Source organism: Scyliorhinus torazame, chromosome 8 (assembly GCF_047496885.1).
Source record: "Scyliorhinus torazame isolate Kashiwa2021f chromosome 8, sScyTor2.1, whole genome shotgun sequence".
NCBI lineage: Eukaryota > Metazoa > Chordata > Chondrichthyes > Carcharhiniformes > Scyliorhinidae > Scyliorhinus > Scyliorhinus torazame.
The window spans coordinates 148,756,286-148,778,056 of record NC_092714.1 but is presented as its reverse complement, the minus strand read 5'-3'; the positions used below and the strand labels follow the sequence as shown (position 1 = coordinate 148,778,056).

Below are 21,771 nucleotides of genomic sequence, written 5' to 3'. Positions count from 1 at the left end.
CCGTGTGTGCGTGGGTTTACTCCGGGTGCTCCAGTTTCCTCCCACAGTCCAAAGATGTGCAGGTTAGGTGGATTGGGCCATGATAAATTGCCCTTAGTGTCCAAAATTGCCCTCAGTGTCGGGTGGGATTACTGGGTTATGGGGATAGGTGGAGGTGTTGACCTTGGGTAGGGTGCTCTTTCCAAGAGCCGGTGCAGACTCTATGGGCCGAATGGCCTCCTTCTACACTAAATTCTATGTACAGCCTGCCAGCTGCACATCTGTTTTCCTGTTTCAGCCAGCAGAGAATGGAAAATTCCCCCCATTGTCTTCGCTGCCACCAATCCTTTAGGCCAGCCGGCCTAGAGCCAGGCTCTCCAAGTTGCTATGGTGACCAGGGTTCCCTATGACAACAACTTGCACTCATATAACGGGCAGGATACTCTGCTTCTCAGACTAAATGGTAAGGAGGAGGGAAGCCCCATGAAGGCCTTTGAAAACAAGTGTGGCCATTCTAAAATCGAGGCATTGCCTGACCAGGAGGCACAGTAAGTCTGCTCGGACAGGGGACGCTAGGAGGTCTTGGTGAGAGTTAATACATGGGCAGCAGAGTTTCAGATGAACTCTCAATTTTATTGAAGGTGGAACATGGGAGGCCGGCCAGTGGCACATTGGAACACTCAAGGCCAGGAGTAACGAAGGCTTGAATGAGGGTTTCAGCAGCAGATGAGCTGAGGCAGGGATAGAGTCGGGCGATATTATACTCAGTGGGTGACTGGAGGTCTGGATGGTGGTGTGAATATGGCTTCACACAATATGAACAGTTCATCTGAGACCAAAATTGCAAACAATGTGAATGGGGTCAGTGACTCAGGAAGGGGGCTTGCAGAAGAGAACAAAGACAATTGGCGGAATTCTCCATCGGCGGGAGCCTCCGCTCCACCAGCAGTGCACTCACACCTGCGTATTTCCCGATGGTGTGGGGTGGCCACAATTGGAATCCCATTGGCCGGCTGGCAGACTGGAGAATCCTGCCCAATGGATTTGGTGTTCCCAGGGAATTGGGCTGATAGAGGGCTCCATTAATTGCAAACAGCTTTTACAGGTGGTTTTGGCACATTCACAGTCTGTCCTGCTGTATATGATTATGGAAGAAGACCTTGGATAAATAACGGACAGTTCACTCTTTGAGACAACATGCACTGCTGTGTATTCGCCGTGACTTATTCAGTTTCCTGAGTGACCTGCAGTCAACCTGAGTAAATCATGACCGTTTATGAGAAAGAATTCGTCAAATTTAATCAAGAGTCAGTTCCAGAATTTAACATCTAGAAATTGGTCCTGAGCACATATGTTTCAGGCACGGCTGGCACTATTAAGGCCCCAATTTGGCAGGAAAGTAGTGTATACACTTTTCAAACTAGAACTACAGTGTCCAACATTTGTAAGTAATTACAAACAAGAGGCAACGTTTACCCATGTTTGAAGCAAGTATTAGTGCTTTCATATAAGGGATCTAGCGTCTCTTTGAGCCCCTCTTTCCAGATTTGGGATCACTCAAGGCAGCTGACACCATCACAGACTGAATTCAGCGAAACAAGACCTCGGAATTATTGCGGGAAAAAAAAGGTGATTAGCTTATCTGGATGCAAACTGCTCTGCTCATCCAAACACCACCTTTAAACCCCTTCCTATTGATGCCTCTGCCGATCCCCAAACTCCTTGATCTCCTCTCCCTTCCCACCGATCTTCCTCCCCAATTCTCTGATGCTCAACTCTGACCTCGAGCCCCAATCCTCTGGTTTAACACAGTGGGCTAAACAGCTGGCTTGTAATGCAGAACAATGTCAGCAGCGCGGGTTCAATTCCCGTACCGGCCTCCCCGAACAGGCACCAGAATGTAGTGACTAGGGGCTTTTCACAGTAACTTAATTGAAACCGACTTGTGACAATAAGTGATTATTATTATTCTATCATAACAAAACAGAAAATGCTGGATAAACTCAGCAGGTCTGACAGCATCTGTGGGGAGAGAAACAGAGTTAACATTTTTAATCATATTACTCTGCGACGGAACTGAAGCAAGGTAGAAATGTGTAGAATTATATAGTTGGAAAAGGGGCAGAGAAGGTGGGGCAGAATAGAAGACCAGGGATAGGTCGGGGAAAAGGAAATATGGACAAGTGTGTCCTGGACATAAATCATAGAGAGTGTTAATGGTGCCATTAAGAGATGAAGAGTGCTAATGATTACAATAAGTGCGATAGCAGAATATGTTAATTCTGCAACTGAGCCACTGAGCAGCCAGGGACAGGTGGTCAAGTGGGGGGGTGGGGGGGGGGGGTAGGACAGGCCAGGGAGCTGGAAAACAATGGGCAACAAACGACAAAATGGGGGGGGGGGGGTTGGGGTGTTAAGATGGAGGGGGACATTTATTGTCTGCAATTGTTTAACTCAAACGAAAACAATGTTCTGGACAATCTCAGCAGCTCTGACAGCATCTGTGGAGAGAGAAGGAAGCTTCAAATCTGGATAACTCATGTTGAATCCAAAGGGCTGTAACATACCTCATCAGAAGGTGAGGCATTGTTCTTCCAGTTTGCGTTGGGTTGCAACAGGCCAAGGACAGACATGAGAGTATGGTGTTGGGTTGAAATGACAAGTGACTGGAAAGTTGGGGTGATGCTTGTGGACTGAATGAGTGTATTCCGGCAAAGTGATCACCTAGCCTGCATTTAGTCTTCCCACTGTAGAGGGGACCACATTGGGAGCAGCAAATACAATAAACCAAATTGAAGGAGGTGCAAGTGAAATGCTGCTCACCCTGAGAGGAGAGCTTGGGTGATTGAACAGTAATGTTATGGGCCAGGGTTTAGAGAACCCCAAAGTGTATCATGGAGTTCACATGACCCACAACTTTTAATAGATTGTGGTATGGGGAGCACATGGCCCACTCTACAGGTGCTGTACAGCAGAAATTAAAAGTATTTTTTTAAGGCAAAACAATATTTATTCTATGAACTCAAGTTAACCTTTCTAAAACGAACAGTGACCATCTTAGCAACCAGTAAATCAAATACTCCCGCCAAAGAATACAACACTAAGTAATCTGTATGCTGTCCTTTTCACCCAGAAGACTTAACAAACCTTTAAACAGAAGTACATCTGAGTTTACATTCAATACTGAAAACATTTATAATTCTTCTGAATTCACCAAATGATCAAGAGATAGTCCTTCATGGCAGAGATCAACAGTACAGCTACTTTTTCTGACTTCAACACACTCAAAAATGAAACCAAAAAGACAGAGACACACACAAGCTTTTCTCAAAGTGAAACTAAAAAGCAGAACCGGAGCTCAGCTCCACCCACACTCTGACATCACTGCAATAACATGAACACCTAACCATTTCTTAAAGCGACATTCTCATGACACTGCCCCCCCAAGAAAAAAAAATAAACCATCAACTTCAAGATGGTTTCATTTTTCACCTTTTCACCATCCTTTAAGAAAAGCACACAGTAAATATACTTTATCGTTGAAAAAAACAACACACGCAAACAGGTATAATAATAGTCCTTTTTTTTGTTCTTCTTCCTCCAACTGAAATTCCTTCTAGATTGACAGCCGCTTTGAACACAAAGGTCTCTGCACGATCTGTCCACTTCTCTAAGCCTCGGCATTTCTCTTTAAAGTCAGATACTTTAGTTCAATCTGATCACAGAGCCCGTTGCAATTCTCCAACACAGGAGCATTGGTTATCACAGCTTTCAGGCAGTCAAATGCCTGTTGAAAGTCCGCTGTCCATTGAAATTTTCGACGTTTCTTAAGCAAGTCCATCAGTTGAGCAATCACGCGACAACACTTTTGCACAAATGTTCGATCAAATCCACTCATGCCAAGAAATCGCATTATTTCCCTTTGTCTCGAGGGTATCGAAAACTCCTCAAGGAAAGTGTCTTGGGCTTTTCCAAATTCACTTTTGGTTAGGTTTATCACCAAACCCGCCTCCTGAAGTCGATCGAATAACTCCATCAGATGTTTCAAATGTTCTGTCCATGTCTCGCTGAAAATTATCAGATCGTCGATGTACATCGCACAATTGGGTAATCCTGAAACAACTTTGTTAGTTAACCGTTGAAATGTGGCTGGAGCATTTTTCATAACTTTGGCATAACTTTGAATTGGTATGTCCCATCTGGAGTCACAAAAGATGAAATCTCCTTCGCCCTTTCGGATAAAGGTACCTGCCAGTAACCTTTAAGTAAATCCAATTTGGAAATAAAAGCGGATTGTCCCACTTTCTCAATGCAATCCTCCAAACGTGGGATAGGATAAGAGTCCGTTCTTGTAACTGCAGTAACCTTTCTCTCGTCCACACACAACCATTGGGTACCATCTGGTTCGGGTACCATCACTATGGGTAAGCTCCATTGGCTGCAACCCACTTCAATTATGCCTTTTTGAAGCATACTCTCAATCTCTTTGTTAACCTGTGCCAATTTTAACGGGTTAAGTCTATATGGATGTTGTTTGATTGGAACAGCATTTCCCACATCTACATCATGTATAGCCATTTCAGTACTTCCCAATTTATCTCCACAAACATGCCCATGTGATATCAATAACTCTTTCAGGTCAGTTTGTTTTTCCTCTGGAAGATAACTCAACAATTTATCCCAATTTTTAAGAACATCCTCATTTTCCAATTTAATTTGAGGTATGTCAAATTCACAGTCATCTGGATTTGGTTCGTCACTTTGAGTTAGAATAATTAAAACCTCCTCCTTTTTCTCTCCTTCTCTTTCAAAGTATCTTTTAGCATATTCACATGACACACTCGGTGAGTCTTCCTTCTATCTGGTGTTTTTACCACATAATTCACCTCACTTAATTTCCTTTCAATCTGATAAGGTCCACAAAACCTTGCTTTTAAAGGTTCACCTGCCACTGGTAACAACACTAAAACTTTATCTCCACTGGCAAAACTACGAACTTTGGATTTCTTGTCCGCGACATGTTTCATCACAATTTGTGCAACTTTCAAATGTTGTCTAGCCAATTCAACTGCTCTATTTAATTGTTTCCTAAAATTTGACACGGATTCCAATAGTGTAATTTCTGATTTCTCACCCACCAATTTTTCCTTAATCAACTTAAGTCTTACCTCATGACCAAAAATTAGTTCAAAAGGACTAAATTTGGTAGACTCATTAGGAGCATCCCTAATTGCAAACAGTACGAATGGAACTTCTTTATCCCAGTCCTCTGGATAATCTTGACAATAAGCCCTCACCATTGTCTTTAATGTCTGATACCACCTTTCTAATGCTCCCTGCGATTCTGGATGGTACGCAGTTGATTTAAATTGTTTTATTCCTAAGCTATCCATAACTTCTTTGAATAACTGTGAGGTAAAATTTGATCCTTGATCCGATTGTATTTCTGTGGGTAGTCCATATCTAGTAAAGAATTTAAGTAACTCCTCCACAATCTTTTTAGCTGTAATATTACGTACTGGAATGGCCTCTGGAAACCTAGTAGACACACCCATTATAGTCAAAAGATATTGATTCCCACTTTTCGTTTTAGGAAGCGGTCCTATGCAATCAATTAGGACCCTTGTAAAAGGTTCCTCAAATGCTGGAATGGGTATTAAGGACGCTGGTTTTATCACTGCTTGAGGTATCCCTATCACTTGACATGATTGACAAAATTTAACAACATCTTTATGTAGTCCAGGCCAATAAAAATGTTTCTGGATTTTAGCTTGAGTTTTCCTTATCCCCAAATGACCTCCCACTGGTACCTCATGTGCAACTCGCAACACCTCCTTTCTATACCCTACTGGCAATACTACTTGATGAACTTCTGCCCACTTTTCATCCGCCTGCATATGTAAAGGTCTCCCATTTTCTCATCCAGACATCACTTTTACGGTAATAACACTCTGGTATACGCTCAGATTTCTCTTCCGTATGTGCTTTCTGATACATCCGTATCATTTTCATATCTTTCTGTTGTAACTCCGCCAATTTTCCTGAACTAAAAATATCCGCCTCATCCTCCACCTGTTCTTGTTATTTTTCAACCATCTGATCAAAAATCGTTTCTGATAATTGCACTTCAACTTCACCTTCACTCTTTGATTTCTCCTCTTGTCTTAACCTGTGACTTTGCGACCTTGTTACTACACAATCCAGAGAAATCCCAGGATATTCGTCCTTCAACACTTCAGTTGTCTGATTTTCCACTGGCTTATCAACCACAGTAGGCATCACTCCCACCTGCGATCCAGCTATATCATTACCCAAGATAAACTGTATTCCTGGACAAGATAGTTTCTCTCTTACTCCTACAACCACTTCACCACTCTTCACTGGACTTTCCAACCTTACCTTATATAATTGAACACTTCTCTCATCCTGAATTCCACATATTATCACCTTTTCTGGCAACATTCTTCCCAACCTACATAATCCCTCATCTCTAACCATTAAAGATTGACTAGCTCCCGTATCTCTTAAAATTGTGACTTCTTTACCTACTCCTCCTGATACACATGAGTAAACTTTACCCACACAAGTAAATTCTTTAAAGACATCTGGCACCTTCTTATCAATCACCTCTTGAACAGTCTGTACAATCTTTTGCATCTCCGTCGCTTCCCTTGGGCTTTCCTTTACCACTCTAACAAACCCCACTGTCTTATCCTGTTTTACCACATCAGCCTTCCAGTGCTTTTCTTCAACCACCAACACTGTGACTTTACATGACCTAGTTTATTACAGTGAAAACATTTGAAACTTTTCATGTCTCTTCCACCCTCCTGGATTTCTTTTTAATCTGAGGTACACTCTCCTTATTATCTCCCGTCCACCTATCAAAATTACTCTGTTTGAGCCTGTCAAACTCCATGTATGTTTGACCAAATTCTTTCCTTAAATTTCTAAACCTTTGTCTGTAAGCTTCAGGCACTAGTTCATATGCACCTGAGATGGATTTTTTTCACCTCCTCATACGTCTCAGATACATCCTCCGGGAGTGATGCAAACACTTCACTAGCCCTACCTACCAGCTTTGTTTGAATCAGTAATACCCACAAGTCCTGTGGCCATTTCATTGGTTTAGCTACCTTCTCAGATTAAATGAAAAAGTGAAACTAAAAAGCAGAACCAGGGCTCAGCTCCACCCACACTCTGACATCACTGCAGTAACATGAACAGCCAAACCTTTCTTAAAGCGACATTCTCATGACAGTAAGGAGAGAGTGGGTAAAGGGGCAGGTGTTGCACCTTCTGCGATTGTATGGGAAGGTACCATGTGAAGGGGATGAAACGTTCGGGGTAATGGAGGAGTGGACCAGGGTGTCACGGAGTGAGTAGTCCCTGCTGAATGTTGACGGGGAGGGAGGGAGTAGGGGAATATGTGTTTTGTGGTGACATCAAGCTGGATTTGGTAGAAATGACAGAGGGTGATCATCTGAATGCAGAGACTGGTGGGATGAAAAGTGAGGACAAGGGGGTCCCTCTCATGGGAGGGAGGGGAAGGGGTGAGGGCAGAGGTGTGGGATATGGGTCAGCTTCGGTTGAATACCCTGTTAACCACAGTGGGGTAGAACGTCGGTTGAGGAAGAAGGCAGACATGTCCAAAGCCCTGTTTTCAAAGGTGACATCATTAGATGCGACAGAGGAGACAAACTGGGAGAATGAGTTGGAGTCCTTACAGGGAGCAGGGTGTGACGAGCTGTAGTCAAGGTGGCTGTGGGCGTCAGTGGGTTTGTAATGAATATTGGTGGTCAGTCTAGCATCAGAAAAAGACACAGTGAGGTCAAGAAAGAGAAGTGTTGTGATAGATCATGTGAGGATGAAAGGTGGAAATTAGAAGCAAAATCTATAAATCCTTAATCCCCGCCTGACCTCATCTTCCCACAATGTTCTCTTCATGGCCTCGATTCTCCAGCAACACAGCCTCTCCACCCACCCCAGCATCCCTCTTCAAAATCCAATCACACCTATGTCAACCTCTGTCCTCCTCTCTCAACCAATGATCCGCCTTGACACCCGACTTCCTCTCCTAACCTTGATCCTATCCCCCAACCTCCGCTGACCCTTGACCCCTGGTCCTCCTCCCTTTTTGTCCACTCTGGATGGTTCGCTGGTGGGTGCTTGTTTTCCATGGGGTTTGTGTATTAGAGAAAAAGAAAAGAAAAGAATGAGGAGTAAACAAAGGAATAAGTTTGCCCAGACCCAAAAAAACATCCTGTTAAATAGCTGGAATGTAAAGTCAGAGGTCTTTCTCTGGACAACTGCACAGCAGGACAGAATCTCTTGTCTTTTATTCTGTTCCAAGAACAGTATTGATTTTATCGAGATTGAATGAATCTGGGGTCAGTGAAGTAGGTTCTGGCAATGGCTCAAGTCAGGAAGAGACAGATTTTATTGTTTATCACTAAGAATCAGACAATTCATGTTCACGGCTCTATTTTAAATGGAACCATTTCTCAAAGGTTGGTGAGGAGGAGGGAGAGATAATCACTGTCTTCCTAACTGAAAGTACAATGGGAGTAAGCTTGACAGCTGGGTGACATGGTGGCACAGTGGTTAGTACAAAGAACAATACAGCACAGGAACAGGCCTTTCGGCCCTCCAAGCCTGCGCCGACCATGGTACCTGCCTAAACTAAAACCGTCTGCACATACGGAGTCCGTATCCTTCCATTTCCACCCTATTCATATATTTGTCTAGATGCCCCTTAAATGCTCGCACCACCTCCCCAGGCTGCGCGTTTCATATATTTACCACCCTCTGTGTAAAAAACGTGCCTCACACATCAGTTCTAAATCTTTCACCATGCGCTTTAAACCTAGTACTTGACTCTCCTCCCCTAGGAAAGAGCATCTGACTATCCCTCTGTCCATGAAACTCATAATCTTGTACACATCCAGCAGGTCGCCTCTCAACCTCCGTCGTTCCAGTGAGAACAGACCGAGTTTATTTAACCACTCCTCATAGCTAATGCTCTCCATACTAGGCAACATCCCAGTAAATCGTTCTGTACCCTTTCCAAAGCATCCACATCCTTCTGGTAGTGTTGCAACCAAAAATGTGCACAATATTCCAAATGAGGCTATCCACATGCGTTGCCACTTTCAGTGATGGTGGGCATGCACACCCAGATCTCTCTGCCTGTCAATACTCGTAAGAGTTCTACTGGTTGCATAGTGGTTAGCACTATGGCTTCACAGTGCCAAGATCCCAGGTTCGGTTCCCAGCTTGGGTCACTGTCTGTGCGGAGTCTGCATGTTCTCCCCGTGTCTGCGTGGGTTTCCTCCGGGTGCTCCAGTTTCCTCCCACAGGTTCCGAAAGACGTGCTATTAGGTAATTTGGCCATTCTGAATTCTCCCTCTGAGTACCCGAACAGGCGCCAGAATGTGGCGACGAGGGGCTTTTCGCAGTAACTTCATTGCAGTGTTAATGTAAGCCTACTTGTGACAATAAAGATTATTATTTACTGTGTAATTCCTACATGTATTGGACCTTCCAAAGTGCATTACCTCACACTTGTCCAGATCAAACTCCATCTGCCATTTCTTCGCCCAAGACTCCAATCAGTTTATATCCTGCTGTATCCTCTGACAATCCTCTTCATTATCCGCAACTCCCACCAATTTTTGTGTCATCTACGAACTTACTAATCAGACCAGCTACATTTTCTTCCAAATGATTTATATACACCACGAACAACAAAGGTCCCAGAACTGATCCCTGTGGAACGCTGCTGGTCACAGCCTTCCATTCAGAAAAGACCCTTCTACTGCTACCTTCTGGCTTCTGTGCCCAAACCAGCACTGCTGCCTCACTGCACCAAGGGCCCGGGTTCAATTCTGACCTTGGGAGGCTGAGTGGACTTTGCATGTTCTCTCCGTGTCTGTGTGGGTTTCCTCCGGGTGTTCCCATTTCCTCCCACAGTCCAATGATGTGCAGGTTAGGTGGATTGGCCATGCTAAATTGTCTCTTAGTGGCCAAACTTTAGGTGGAGTTACAGGGCTAGGCCCAGGGCGTGGGCCTAGGTAGGGTGCTCTTTTGGAGGGTCAGTCGTTCTGCACTGTAGGGATTCTATGATTCTATGAGTAGGTTTTGATGATGGGTCTTGATGCATGATCAACTGGACAAAGACGAGCGTTGAATACAACGGAGGCTTTATTGCTCTAAGATGTGTGGCCTCCCACAGCAGCTGGCGAAATGGCTGCAGCATGGAGGACACACATATTTATACTCCGCCTACTGGGCAGAGTCAGCAGGCAGGGACTACCAACGTACCTGTAGTACAGGTCCTACCATACATCACCTAATAGAGGTGCAACAGTGGTTTACCACATTCACCCCCTGTTAAAATTGAGTCCGGCGGGGGTGATGGAGAACTATATACAACAAATGTTTTTTTTTCTTACATTTACATTTACATTTACAATATTTGATAGAAACAAAAATGTCTTTTGACGTCCAGTGGACCAGTTAAGAGGTTTAACCGGTCCGGGGCCTTGATGTGCCGCTGGGAGCGACGTAGTGGTGGCGGCAATGCCGATGCTGGTCTGATGTCCGGTGCCTCCGGGAGCGTGCCAAATTCCTCTTCATCCTCGGGCGTGGGCAGGGGGAGACGGATGGTTCCGGGGGTGGGTGGGGGGGGTGTTGCTGCTGGGAGCGCTGGGGGAGGGGAGGGTGGTGCCAGGCCAGGGTGTGTGTGTGTGTGTGTGGAACCTGCTGGTGCCAGGTCCCTGAGGGAGACAGTATCCTGGCGGCCGTCGGGGTACGCCACGTAGGCATACTGGGGGTTTGCATGGAGCAATTACACCCTTTCCACCAATGGGTCCGCCTTGTGGAGTCGGACGTGCCTACGGAGCAGGACGGGTCCTGGAGCTGCTAGCCAAGCCGGGAGCGACATCCTGGATGTGGCCTTGCTGGGGAAGGCAAAAAGACATTCATGGGGTGTGTTGTTAGTGGCGGTGCACAGAAGTGACCGAATAGAGTGTAGTGCATCAGGGAGGACCTCCTGCTAGCGGGAGGCCGGGAGGTTCCTGGACCGTAGGGCCAGTTGGACGGCTCTCCATACTGTCCTGTTCTCTCTCTCTACCTTTCCGTTTCCCCGGGGGTTGTAGCTTGTCGTTCTGCTGGAGGCGATACCCATGCTGAGCAGGAACTGACGCAGCTCATCACTCATGAAGGAGGATCCCCTGTCACTGTAGGTGTAGGCGTGGAAACCGAACAGAGCGAAGATCGTGTTGAGGGCTTTGATGACGGTGGCAGACGTCATATCGGGGCATGGAATGGCGAAGGGGAATCTGGAGTATTCGTCGACCACACTGAGAAAATACGTGTTACGGTCGGTGGAGGGGAGGGGCCCTTTGAAATCTACGCTGAGGCGCTCAAAGGGGCGGGAGGCCTTCACCAGGCGCGCACGGTCCAGCCGGTAGAAGTGCGGCTTGAACTCCGCACAGACCTGGCAGTCGCTGGTGATTGTCCGTACTTCCTCGACGGAGTAGGGCAGATTGCGGGCCTTTCTGAAATGGTACAACCGTGTGACTCCCGGGTGACAAAGGCTGTCGTGCAGGGTCCGGAGTCGGTCTACTTGTGCGCTGGCACATGTACCTCGGGATAGGGCATTGGGGGGCTCGTTGAGCTTACCGGGGCGATACAAAATCTCGTAATTGTAGGTGGAGAGCTCGATCCTCCACCTCAAGATCTTATCATTCTTGATCTTACCCCGCTGTGTGTTGTTGAACATGAAGGCTACCGACTGTTGGGTCAGTGAGGAGACTGAATCTTCTGCCGACCAGGTAATGCCTCCAATGCCGCACAGCTTCAACGATAGCTTGGGCCTCTTTTTCGACGGATGAGTGCCGGATTTATGAGGCATGAAGGGTGCGGGAAAAGAATGCCACGGGTCTGCCTGCCTGATTGAGGATGGCGGCTCGGGCGATGTCTGATGAGTTGCTCTCTACTTGAAAGGGCAGTGTCTTGTCTACTGCGTGAATCCCGGCCTTGGCGATATCGGCTCTGATACGGCGAAGGCATGTTGTACCTCGTCCGTCAGGGGAAAATGGGTTGACTGTATGAGTGGGCGGGCCTTGTCCGCATAGTTTGGGACCCACTGAGCGTAGTACGAAAAGAACCCCAGGCAGCGTTTGAGGGCCCAGGGGCAGTGGGGGAGCTCCATGAGGGGGTGCATGCGGTTGGGATCGGGCCCCAGAACTCCGTTGTGGACCACATAGCCGAGGATGGCTAAGTGTGTTGTGCTAAACACGCACTCCTCCTTGTTGTAGGTGAGGTTGAACAAGATGGCGGCGCCCATGGGCCACACGTGTTACTCGGAGGGGAAGATGGCGGCGCCCACTGGCCACGCTTGGTCTGAGGGGGAGAAGATGGCGGCGCCCACTGACCGCGCGTGGTCTGAGGGGGAGAAGATGGCGGCGCCCACTGGCCGCGTGTGGTCTGGGGAGGTGAAGATGGCGGCACCCATTGTCTGTAAATGAGGGGGGTGGGGGTGATAGCGGCGACTGCACGGGCCTGGCACACTGCGGCGAAGTGCCCCTTCTTGCCGCAAGCCTTACAAAGGGCAGCGCGGGCCGGGCAGCGTTGGCGGGGGTGTTTCTGCTGGCCGCAAAAGTAACATCTGGGACCCCCGGGGTTCGCTGGCTGGCCCGTGGCGCAGGCGTATTGGCTGGGTCAGGCCCCCGCTGGGGCAGCCGTCTGTGGGGTCCACGATGTGTAGGAGGGGTGGGCCGTGTGGCTGGTGGTGTAGGCCTGAATGTTGCGCAAGCCTTACAAAGGGCAGCGCGGGCCGGGCAGCGTTGGCGCGGGTGTTTCTGCTGGCCGCAAAAGTAACATCTGGGACCCCCGGGGTTCGCTGGCTGGCCCGTGGCGCAGGCGTATTGGCTGGGTCAGGCCCCCGCTGGGGCAGCCGTCTGTGGGGTCCACGATGTGTAGGAGGGGTGGGCCGTGTGGCTGGTGGTGTAGGCCTGAATGTTGCGCAAGGTGACCATCAGAGAGAGCGCTAGTTTCTTTGTCTCTGCTAGGTCAAGCGTGGCCCCTTCTAACAGTCGCTGGCGTATGAGGTCCAACCCAATCCCCGTAACAAACGCATAAAGAGGTTTGAATGTTCAGTGGCTGTAACGGCCTGTCAGTCACAGTCCCGGACGAGTGGGATTAGGGCCCGCCAGATGTCTTCTATGGACTCACCAGGGAGTTGAGAGTGAGTGGCCTGCGAAGAGTGTGGTCGTCTTCTGAGCGTAATTTTCTTTGAGAAGCGTCATGGCTTTGGCGTAGTTTGGCGCGTCCTGGATTAGCAGAAAGACGCTGGAGCTCAACCTTGAGTATAGGATCTGTATCTTCTGAGCCTCCGAGACAGGGCTGGGCGCCGAGTTGATGTATGCCTCGAAACAAGCTAGCCAGTGTTGAAAGTCCTTTTTGGCGTCGCTTGAATGCGGATCCAGCTGCAGGCGATCCGGCTTGATATGGAGGTCCATCTTTTGAAAATCTTAGAGCAATAAATTGATGCACGATCAATTGGACAAAGACGAGAGTTGAATACACCTGAGGCTTTATTGCGCTAAGATGTGTGGCCTCCCACAGCAGCTGGCGAAATGGCTGCAGCATGGAGGACACACATATTTATACTACGCCTACTGGGCGGAGCCAGCAGGAAGGGACTACCTGTAGTACAGGTCCTACCGTACATCACCTAATAGAGGTGCAACAGTGGTTTACCACAGGTCTCGACAAACATCTCATCAGAAAGTGAGGATCGTAATCACAATGACATGAGTGAGAGCTGCTTTGGAAAGGTTCGTGGTACAGGCCTGGGTGTAGTTGTGAGAGATGCCAGGCTATCTTGTTGAACTTGTAAAGTCTTGCATTGACTTATGGCGATTCAGTTTAACCTTGTCCAGAAGATGGATGCCTGCGTTCAGTTTTGGAAATGTTCTGCAGCTTTTGAAAATGAATTGCACATTGAGGGTGGTTAAATCTATCAATTAACTAGAGATTACAAACAAAAGTTAAACAGCTGAAACTTTTACCCGTCGCAGGAATCAGAAGAACAAGTTTATTCGTCCTGTTCAATAACAAAAGACACCAAAGATTGGCCGGGTCTGGCGTGATTTATGGGGAAGGGAAATTTCCCCATCAGACTGGAGACAGATCCAATGGTTTATTAGTGTTAGAAATAAATAAAAGGGGAATGGTGCCAAGTAAAACAGAGTTGGGGAAAGGTTATTCCAGTTGAAACACGAGATTGAGAGTAAGCACAGCTAACTGCAGGAAGTGAATAATGAGCAAGACTCACCATGATACTAGGTTTATTTCACAGGTTGGGGAGGACGAGGGCTCAATTATCAGTCTGTTGCTGCTTTTTTGATTTCTTACGACCAACAAGCCTGACAATGTCCAGAAACATAATCAAAAAGCATCACAGGTAAACTCCTGCATTCCCCCAACCCACTGTCTATAGCCGCAGAGGTCAAACACGGTTTGGCATTTATATTCAGTACTCTCAGGTGATGCTTAATGTGATGGGCAGTGGATACGTCACACCTTTAATATCTTCACTACCCTCCCCCTGGAGGGTGTGTTCACATCTGCTGGCTTTTGTATTCTCCCAGCACTGAGAAACACAAGGCTATAAAACACGACTTGCCTTTGATAAGGGGCCTCAAAAGGGAATGCGCAGCCGTGGCCGCGCACAGACCCATTTTGTGCACTGAGGAGCTCCGCTCGCTGGAGCTTCTCAGTGTAGTGAGAGATCGGGACGCCATTTTTAAACGGCATCCCAATCTCCGAGACCCCCGAAGCAACAGACAGCCAATTGCCATTAATGAAATGTAAGAGAGGCGCCTAAAAAGGCCCCATTCCTGTGCTGACTGGGATCAGCAGTTTGCCGATGTAAACCTGTAACCTATGAAGGCCAACATGCTGGGGTCAGGCTCGAAAGTGGGAAGGGTGGGGGAGATGAGGGGCATGATGGTTCATGCGAGGCATCTGTCCTGCACCCCGTAATGGCTGCTGGTCCACAGATTTAGCTAGTGGCCATCTCCTGGAGGGTTTTCGCCTCCAGAATCATAGTCAGGCAGTCATACCATTGTAAAACAAAACATGATTGTATAACAAGCCTTTTGATTGGCTAAATCTTTCAAAATTCCGGTGGGTACATCTAAAGCCCCAGTTGTTGGCTCCTGACCCTTCAGACCAATTTCTGTTGTTATAGTGAGTTTTTCCATTTTTCCCATCACTTTTGGAGTTTATTGTTGAAGGGCTTTATTTTCTAGTATTGAAACAGGAAGTTGTCTTTTTAAAAGTTCATTTGTTTTTTTGTAATGTGTTCTATAACAAATATGGTGACCCAAATGTGTGTAATTATACAACAAGATGCACAGCATACTTGATTGAACCTTCCAACATACACACAGTGCTCCACAAATCCTGGTGCCTCATGTAGCAGGGAGCTAGTCAGCTCACTCAATGCGCCTCATAAAAGCCAAAAGCTGCTGTTCTTGAATCCTAGCAAAATCTGTTTTCTGTCTTTTATCCTTCATATATAATGAGCACCACACCTTCGGATGTGGTTGAAGGGAGGGAACTGTCCATACAGCAGATACTAATCAGCTGTGCCAACTGAAAACCTCCGTCTCTGTTTGCTCGCTGACATGATGTTGCTAACATCAGTGTTGCTACATTTTGTAGCATGACAGCTTGCGTCGATCCTAAGTTAATTAGCCTGCACACGTCTTCACTCTATATTTGCAGGGAAGAGCACACATTTTCAAATGCAATGAAAATGCCACTGTCAGGTTGTTAATCACTCTCTTAATCTTTTTGTTACCCCAGATGAGAGACAAGAATTCAAAGATAAAAAGCAGCAGCCGGCCCTGCTCCATTTATTGCATGCATGAAGAGTTAACTCTCATTCAATGTGATTTTTCTTCTGTTTTTGTTCACATTTAAAGAATGTAAGAGTCATTCCCATTCATTAAGGATTACGGAGTCCGATCATTGCACAGTTAGTATCTTTGCCTATATTGAACTGTACTAGGTTACAATACAAATAACAACATTTTCATTGACATGGCACTTTCTTCCTCTGTTTTACAGTCACAGGTCTACACCCACACCCCAATGATGTACTTGGACTTTACACTGAAGAATGGAGCCAGCCATACACAGCCTGTTCCAAAAGATGAGTCTTGATTAAATTCAGTTATCTGATATTCCAGTGCGCTAAACTGCAGGCCAAACTTACATTTCACTTCAGTATCCTTAAAAATTTAAGGCCCTTGGAGCCTGTGTGTATCAATCAAAAAGATCATGGTTGATCTAATTGTTGCCTTAACCCCACTTTCTTACCTGCCCCTCATAATCCTTGGCTGCCTTATCAATCAAAAGTCCAAATCTGCATTGAATATATTCAATGACCCAGCCTCCATTCCTCTTTGGGGGAAGAAAGTTTCAAAGATTAACGACCCTCTGAAAGAAAAACATCCTCCTCAAACCCCTGTGCACCCCTGTTCTAGATTTCCCAGCAAGGGGAAACATCGGGCGTAATTCAACCATAAAGGTTCTGGGCACGATCCAATGGCCACTTTTTTGGCAAATCTGCATATTAGAGCGAGGCAGTAAGCCTCACTCTAAAGTGCAGATTCCCCAGGTATCTGAGGCTTTGAGATTTATCCCTTTCACCTAAGAGACCTCAGGCGAGTGCCGTTCAGCGCTGGTCCCCACAAATGGGGACTGGACAGAATAGCACTAGTGGGCATCTCCCAGAGGATCAGAGGCCCCCAGCTGCATGCCCTTTGGGTACAGTGGTGCCCTGACACTGCTGGTGCCACCTGGGAACTCTGGCAGTGCCAGTGTGGCACCCTAGCAATGCCAGCTGGGCACTTTGGCAGTGCCACCTGGGTGCCAGCATGGCACTGTCAAGGTGCCCAGGTGGCACTGCCAGCTGGCATAGGCATTGACAGTGTGCCAGGTTGGCGGTGCCAATATTTTTTGCATGTGTGCGATCGGGCCATGGGTGCCCGGTGTGGGTGTTGGGAGGGTGCGGGGGGACCGGGGACCCTCCCATAGTGTGTTCAAGCTGAGGGGGGGGGAGGTCGGGGATCATCAGGTGCCTCGGAGATCCTGCCAGCTTAGAAGTGCCACCCGGGCACCCTGGCTGCACCCAGGCCCTATGGTCTTGTGATATTAGTCAAGCGACAATACCACTACGCCACTGCCTCCCCTCAATGGCAATTAGAGATGGGAAATAAATGCTGGTCTAGCCAGTAACACCCACATCTTGTGAAAATTTTTTAAAAGTCCATGTGGTGTATGTACTCACACAGTGCTTGTAGGGAGTTTCAGGATTTTGACCCACTGAAGCACAGTGATACATTTCCAAGTCAGGATGGTGTGTGACTTGTGCTGAGGACCCGGGTTCGAATCCCGGCCCTGGGTCACTATCCGTGTGGAGTTTTCACATTCTCCCCGTGTCTGCGTGGGTTTCACCCCCACAACCCAAAGATGTGCAGATTAGGTGGATTGGTCACACTAAATTGCCCCTTAATTGAAAAAAAAAATTGGGTTCTCTTAATTTATTTAAGAAAAAGATGGTATGTGATTTGAGAGGTGCATGTTCCTGACCTCATTCCACCCTTGGTTCAAACATGGACAAAAGAGCTGAAAACCAGAGGTGAGATGAGAGTGGCTGTCCTTGACATCAAGGGAGCGTTTGACCAAGTATGGCATCAAGGAGCCTGAGCAAAACTGGAGTCAATGGGAATTGAGGAGAAAACTCTCCACTGGCTGGAGTCATACATGACACAAAGGAAGATGCTGAAGGAGGCTATTTGGCCCGTCAAATCTGCACCGACCCTCTGAAAGAGAATCCTACCTAGGCCCATTCCCCCGCCCTATCCCCATAACCCATCTAATTTGCACATCTCTTGAATACTAAGGGACAATTTAGTATGGCCAATCCACCTAACTTGCACATCTTTGCACTGTGGGAGGAAACCGGAACACTCAGAGGAAACCCATGCAGACACAGGGAGAACATGCAAACTCCACACAGTCACCCAAGGCCAGAATTGAACCCAGGTGCCTGGTGCTGTGAGGCAGCAGGGCTAACCACTGTGCCACCATGCCGCCATACTCGGTCAAATGTTGCCTTGATGTTATTGGCTGTCAATCACACCTCACCCCTTGAATTTGATATTTTGTCCGTGTTTGGACCAAGTCTGTAATGGTAAGGAGCTGAGTGACTTTGGCAGACTGAAAATTGAACATTGGTGAGAAGGCTATTGCTGCTTAAGTTTCACTTGACTGTACTGACAAAATCCACTTTCCTGATGACCGAGGGTGAACTAATGGAGTAATTGGTCAGATTGAATTTGTCCTGTTGTTTATGGACAGGACATGGGCAATTTTCTACAAAATGTTAGGCAGATGCCAGTATTGTACTTATACTGGATCAGGGGCATGGCTCACTCTGAACAAAGAACAAAGAAAAGAACAAAGAAAAATTACAGCACAGGAACAGGCCCTTCGGCCTTTCAAGCCTGCGCCGACCCAGATCCTTTATCTAAAACGGTCGCCTATTTTCTAAGGATCTGTATCCCTCTGCTCCCTGTCCATTCATGGATCTGTCTAGACACCTCTTAAATGACGCTATCGTGCCTGCCTCTACCACCTCCGCCGGCAATGCATTCCAGGCACCCACCACCCTCTGCGTAAAGAACTTTCCACGCATATCTCCCTTAAACTTTTCCCCTCTCACCTTGAACTCGTGACCCCTAGTAATTGAGTCCCCCACTCTGGGAAAAAGCTTGTTGCTATCCACCCTGTCTATACTTCTCATGATTTTGTAGACCTCAATGAGGTCCCCCCTCAACCTCCGTCTTTCTAATGAAAATAATCCTAATCTACTCAACCTCTCTTCATAGCTAGCACCCTCCATACAGGCAACATCCTGGTGAACCTCCTCTGCACCTTCTCCAAAGCATCCACATCCTTTTGGTAATGTGGCGACCAGAACTGTACACAGTATTCCAAATGTGGCCGAACCAAAGTCCTATGCAACTGTAACATGACCTGCCAACTCTTGTACTCAATACCCTTTCCGATGAAGGAAAGCAAGCCGTATGCCTTCTTGACCACTCTATCGACCTGCGCAGCCACCTTCAGGGTACAATGGACCTGAACACCCAGATCTCTCTGTACCTCAATTTTCCCCAGGGCTTTTTCATTTACCGTTAGTTCGCTCTTGAATTGGATCTTCCAAAATGCATCACCTCACATTTGCCCAGATTGAACTCCATCTGCCATTTCTCCGCCCAACTCTCCAATCTATCTCATTCTGCTGTATTCTCTGACAGTCCCATTCACTATCTGCTACTCCACCAATCTTAGTGTCACCTGCAAACTTGCTAATCAGACCACCTATGCCTTCCTCCAGATCATTATGTATATCACAGACAACAGTGGTCCCAGCACGGATCCCTGTGGAACACCACTGGTCACAGTTCTCCATTTTGAGAAACTCCCTTCCACTACTACTCTCTGTCTCCTGTTGCCCAGCCAGTTCTTTATCCATCTAGCTAGCACACCCTGGACCCCATGAGACTTCATTTTCTCCATCGGCCTACCATGGGGAACCTTATCAAATGCCTTACTGAAGTCTATGTATATGACATCTACAGCCCTTCCCTCATCAATCAACTTTATCACTTCCTCAAAGAATTCTATTAAGTTGGTAAGACATGACCTTCCCTGCACAAAACCATGTTGCCTATCACTGATAAGCCCATTTTCTTCCAAATCACTCAGTATCTTCTCCAGCAGCTTCCCTACCAATGACGTTAGGCTCACCGGTCTATAATTACCTGGATTATCCCTGCTACCCTTCTTAAACAAGGGAACAATATTATCAATTCTCCAGTACCTCACCCGTGTTCAAGAATGTTGCAAAGATATCTGTTAAGGCCCCAGCTATTTCCTCTCTCACTTACCTCAGTAACCTGGCATAGATCCCACCCGGACCTGGGGATTTGTCTACCTTATGGCTTTTAGAATACCCAACGCATCCTCCCTCCTTATGCCGACTTGACCTGGAGTAATTAAACATCTATCCCTAACCTCAACATCCGTCATGTCCCTTTCCTCGGTGAATACCGATGCAAAGTACTCGTTAAGAATCTCACCCATTTTCTCTGACTCCACGCATAACTTTCCTCCTTTGTCCTTGAGTGGGCTAACCCTTTCTCTAGTTACCCTCCTGTTCCTTATATATGAATAAAAGGATTTGGGATTTTCCATAACCTTGTTTGCTAAAGATATTTCATGACCCCTTTTAGCCCTCTTGATTCCTCGTTTCAGATTGGTCCTACATTCCCGATATTCTTCCAAAGCTTTGTCTGTCTTCAGTCGCCTAGACCTTATGTATGCTTCTTTTTTCCTCTTAGCTAGTCTCACAATTTCACCTGTCATCCATGATTCCCTAATCTTGCCATTTCTATCCCTCATTTTCACAGGGACATGTCTGTCCTGCACTCTAATCAACCTCTCTTTAAAAGCCTCCCACATATCAAATGTGGATTTACCTTCAAACAGCTGCTCCCAATCCACATTCCCCAGCTCCTGCCGAATTCTGGTAGAGTTGGCCTTCCCCAATTTAGCATGCTTCCTTTAGGACCACTCTCGTCTTTGTCCGTGAGTATTCTAAAACTTACGGAATTGTGATCACTATTCCCAAAGTAATCCCCGACTGAAACTTCAACCACCTGGCCGGGCTCATTCCCCAACACCAGGTCCAGTATGGCCCCTTCCCGAGTTGGACTATTTACATACTGCTCTAGAAAACCCTCCTGGATGCTCATTCCAAATTCTTCTCCATCTAGACCTCTGACACTAAGTGTATCCCAGTCAATGTTGGGAAAATTAAAATCTCCTATCACCACCACCCTGTTGCTCCTACATCTTTCCATAATCTGTTTACATATTTGTACCTCTATCTCACGCTCGCTGTTGGGAGGTCTGTAATACAGCCCCAACATTGTTACCGCACCCTTCCTATTTCTGAGCTCTGCCCATATCGACTCACTGCTTGAGTCCTCCATAGTGCCCTCCTTCAACACAGCTGTGATATCCTTTCTGACCAGTAATGCAACTCCTCCACCCCTTTTACCTCCCTCTCTATCCCGCCTGAAGCATCGATATCCTGGGATATTTAGTTGCCAATCATGCCCTCCCTCAACCAAGTCTCAGTAATAGCAATAACATCATACTCCCAGGTACTTAATCCAAGCCCTAAATTCATCTGCCTTATCTACTACACTTCTTATATTAAAACAAATGCACCTCAGACCACCAGTCCCTTTGCGTTCATCATCTGCTCCCTGCCTACTCTTCCCCTTAGTCACGCTGACTTCATGATCTAGTTCCTTACAGGCTTTAGTTACTACCTCCTTACTGTCCACTAACCTCCTCATTTGGTTCCCATCCCCCTGCCACATTAGTGTAAACCCTCCCCAACAGCGTTAGCAAAAGCACCCCCTAGGACATTGGTTCCAGTCCGGCCCAGGTGTAGACCGTCCAATTTGTAGTAGTCCCACCTCCCCCAGAACCGGTCCCAATGTCCCAAAAATCTGAACTCCTCCCTCCTGCACCATCTCTCAAGCCACGCATTCATCCTCCCTATTCTTTCATTTCTACTCTGACTACCACGTGGCACTGGTAGCAATCCTGAGATTACTACCTCTGAGG

The 21,771-nt window shown here is 47.0% G+C and overlaps 1 protein-coding gene across 4 annotated transcripts in view; it reads left to right on the top strand.

Annotated features, from left to right (window-relative positions):
• pir (pirin) overlaps positions 1-21,771 on the top strand; it is a 173,147-nt gene that overhangs the window by 104,124 nt on the left and 47,252 nt on the right. For all 4 annotated transcript variants that reach the window (XM_072514344.1, XM_072514346.1, XM_072514343.1 and 1 more), the window contains one exon: positions 16,126-16,210. In XM_072514344.1, the coding sequence (XP_072370445.1) occupies positions 16,126-16,210 (85 nt within the window). The remainder of the gene's footprint in view (positions 1-16,125; positions 16,211-21,771) is intronic.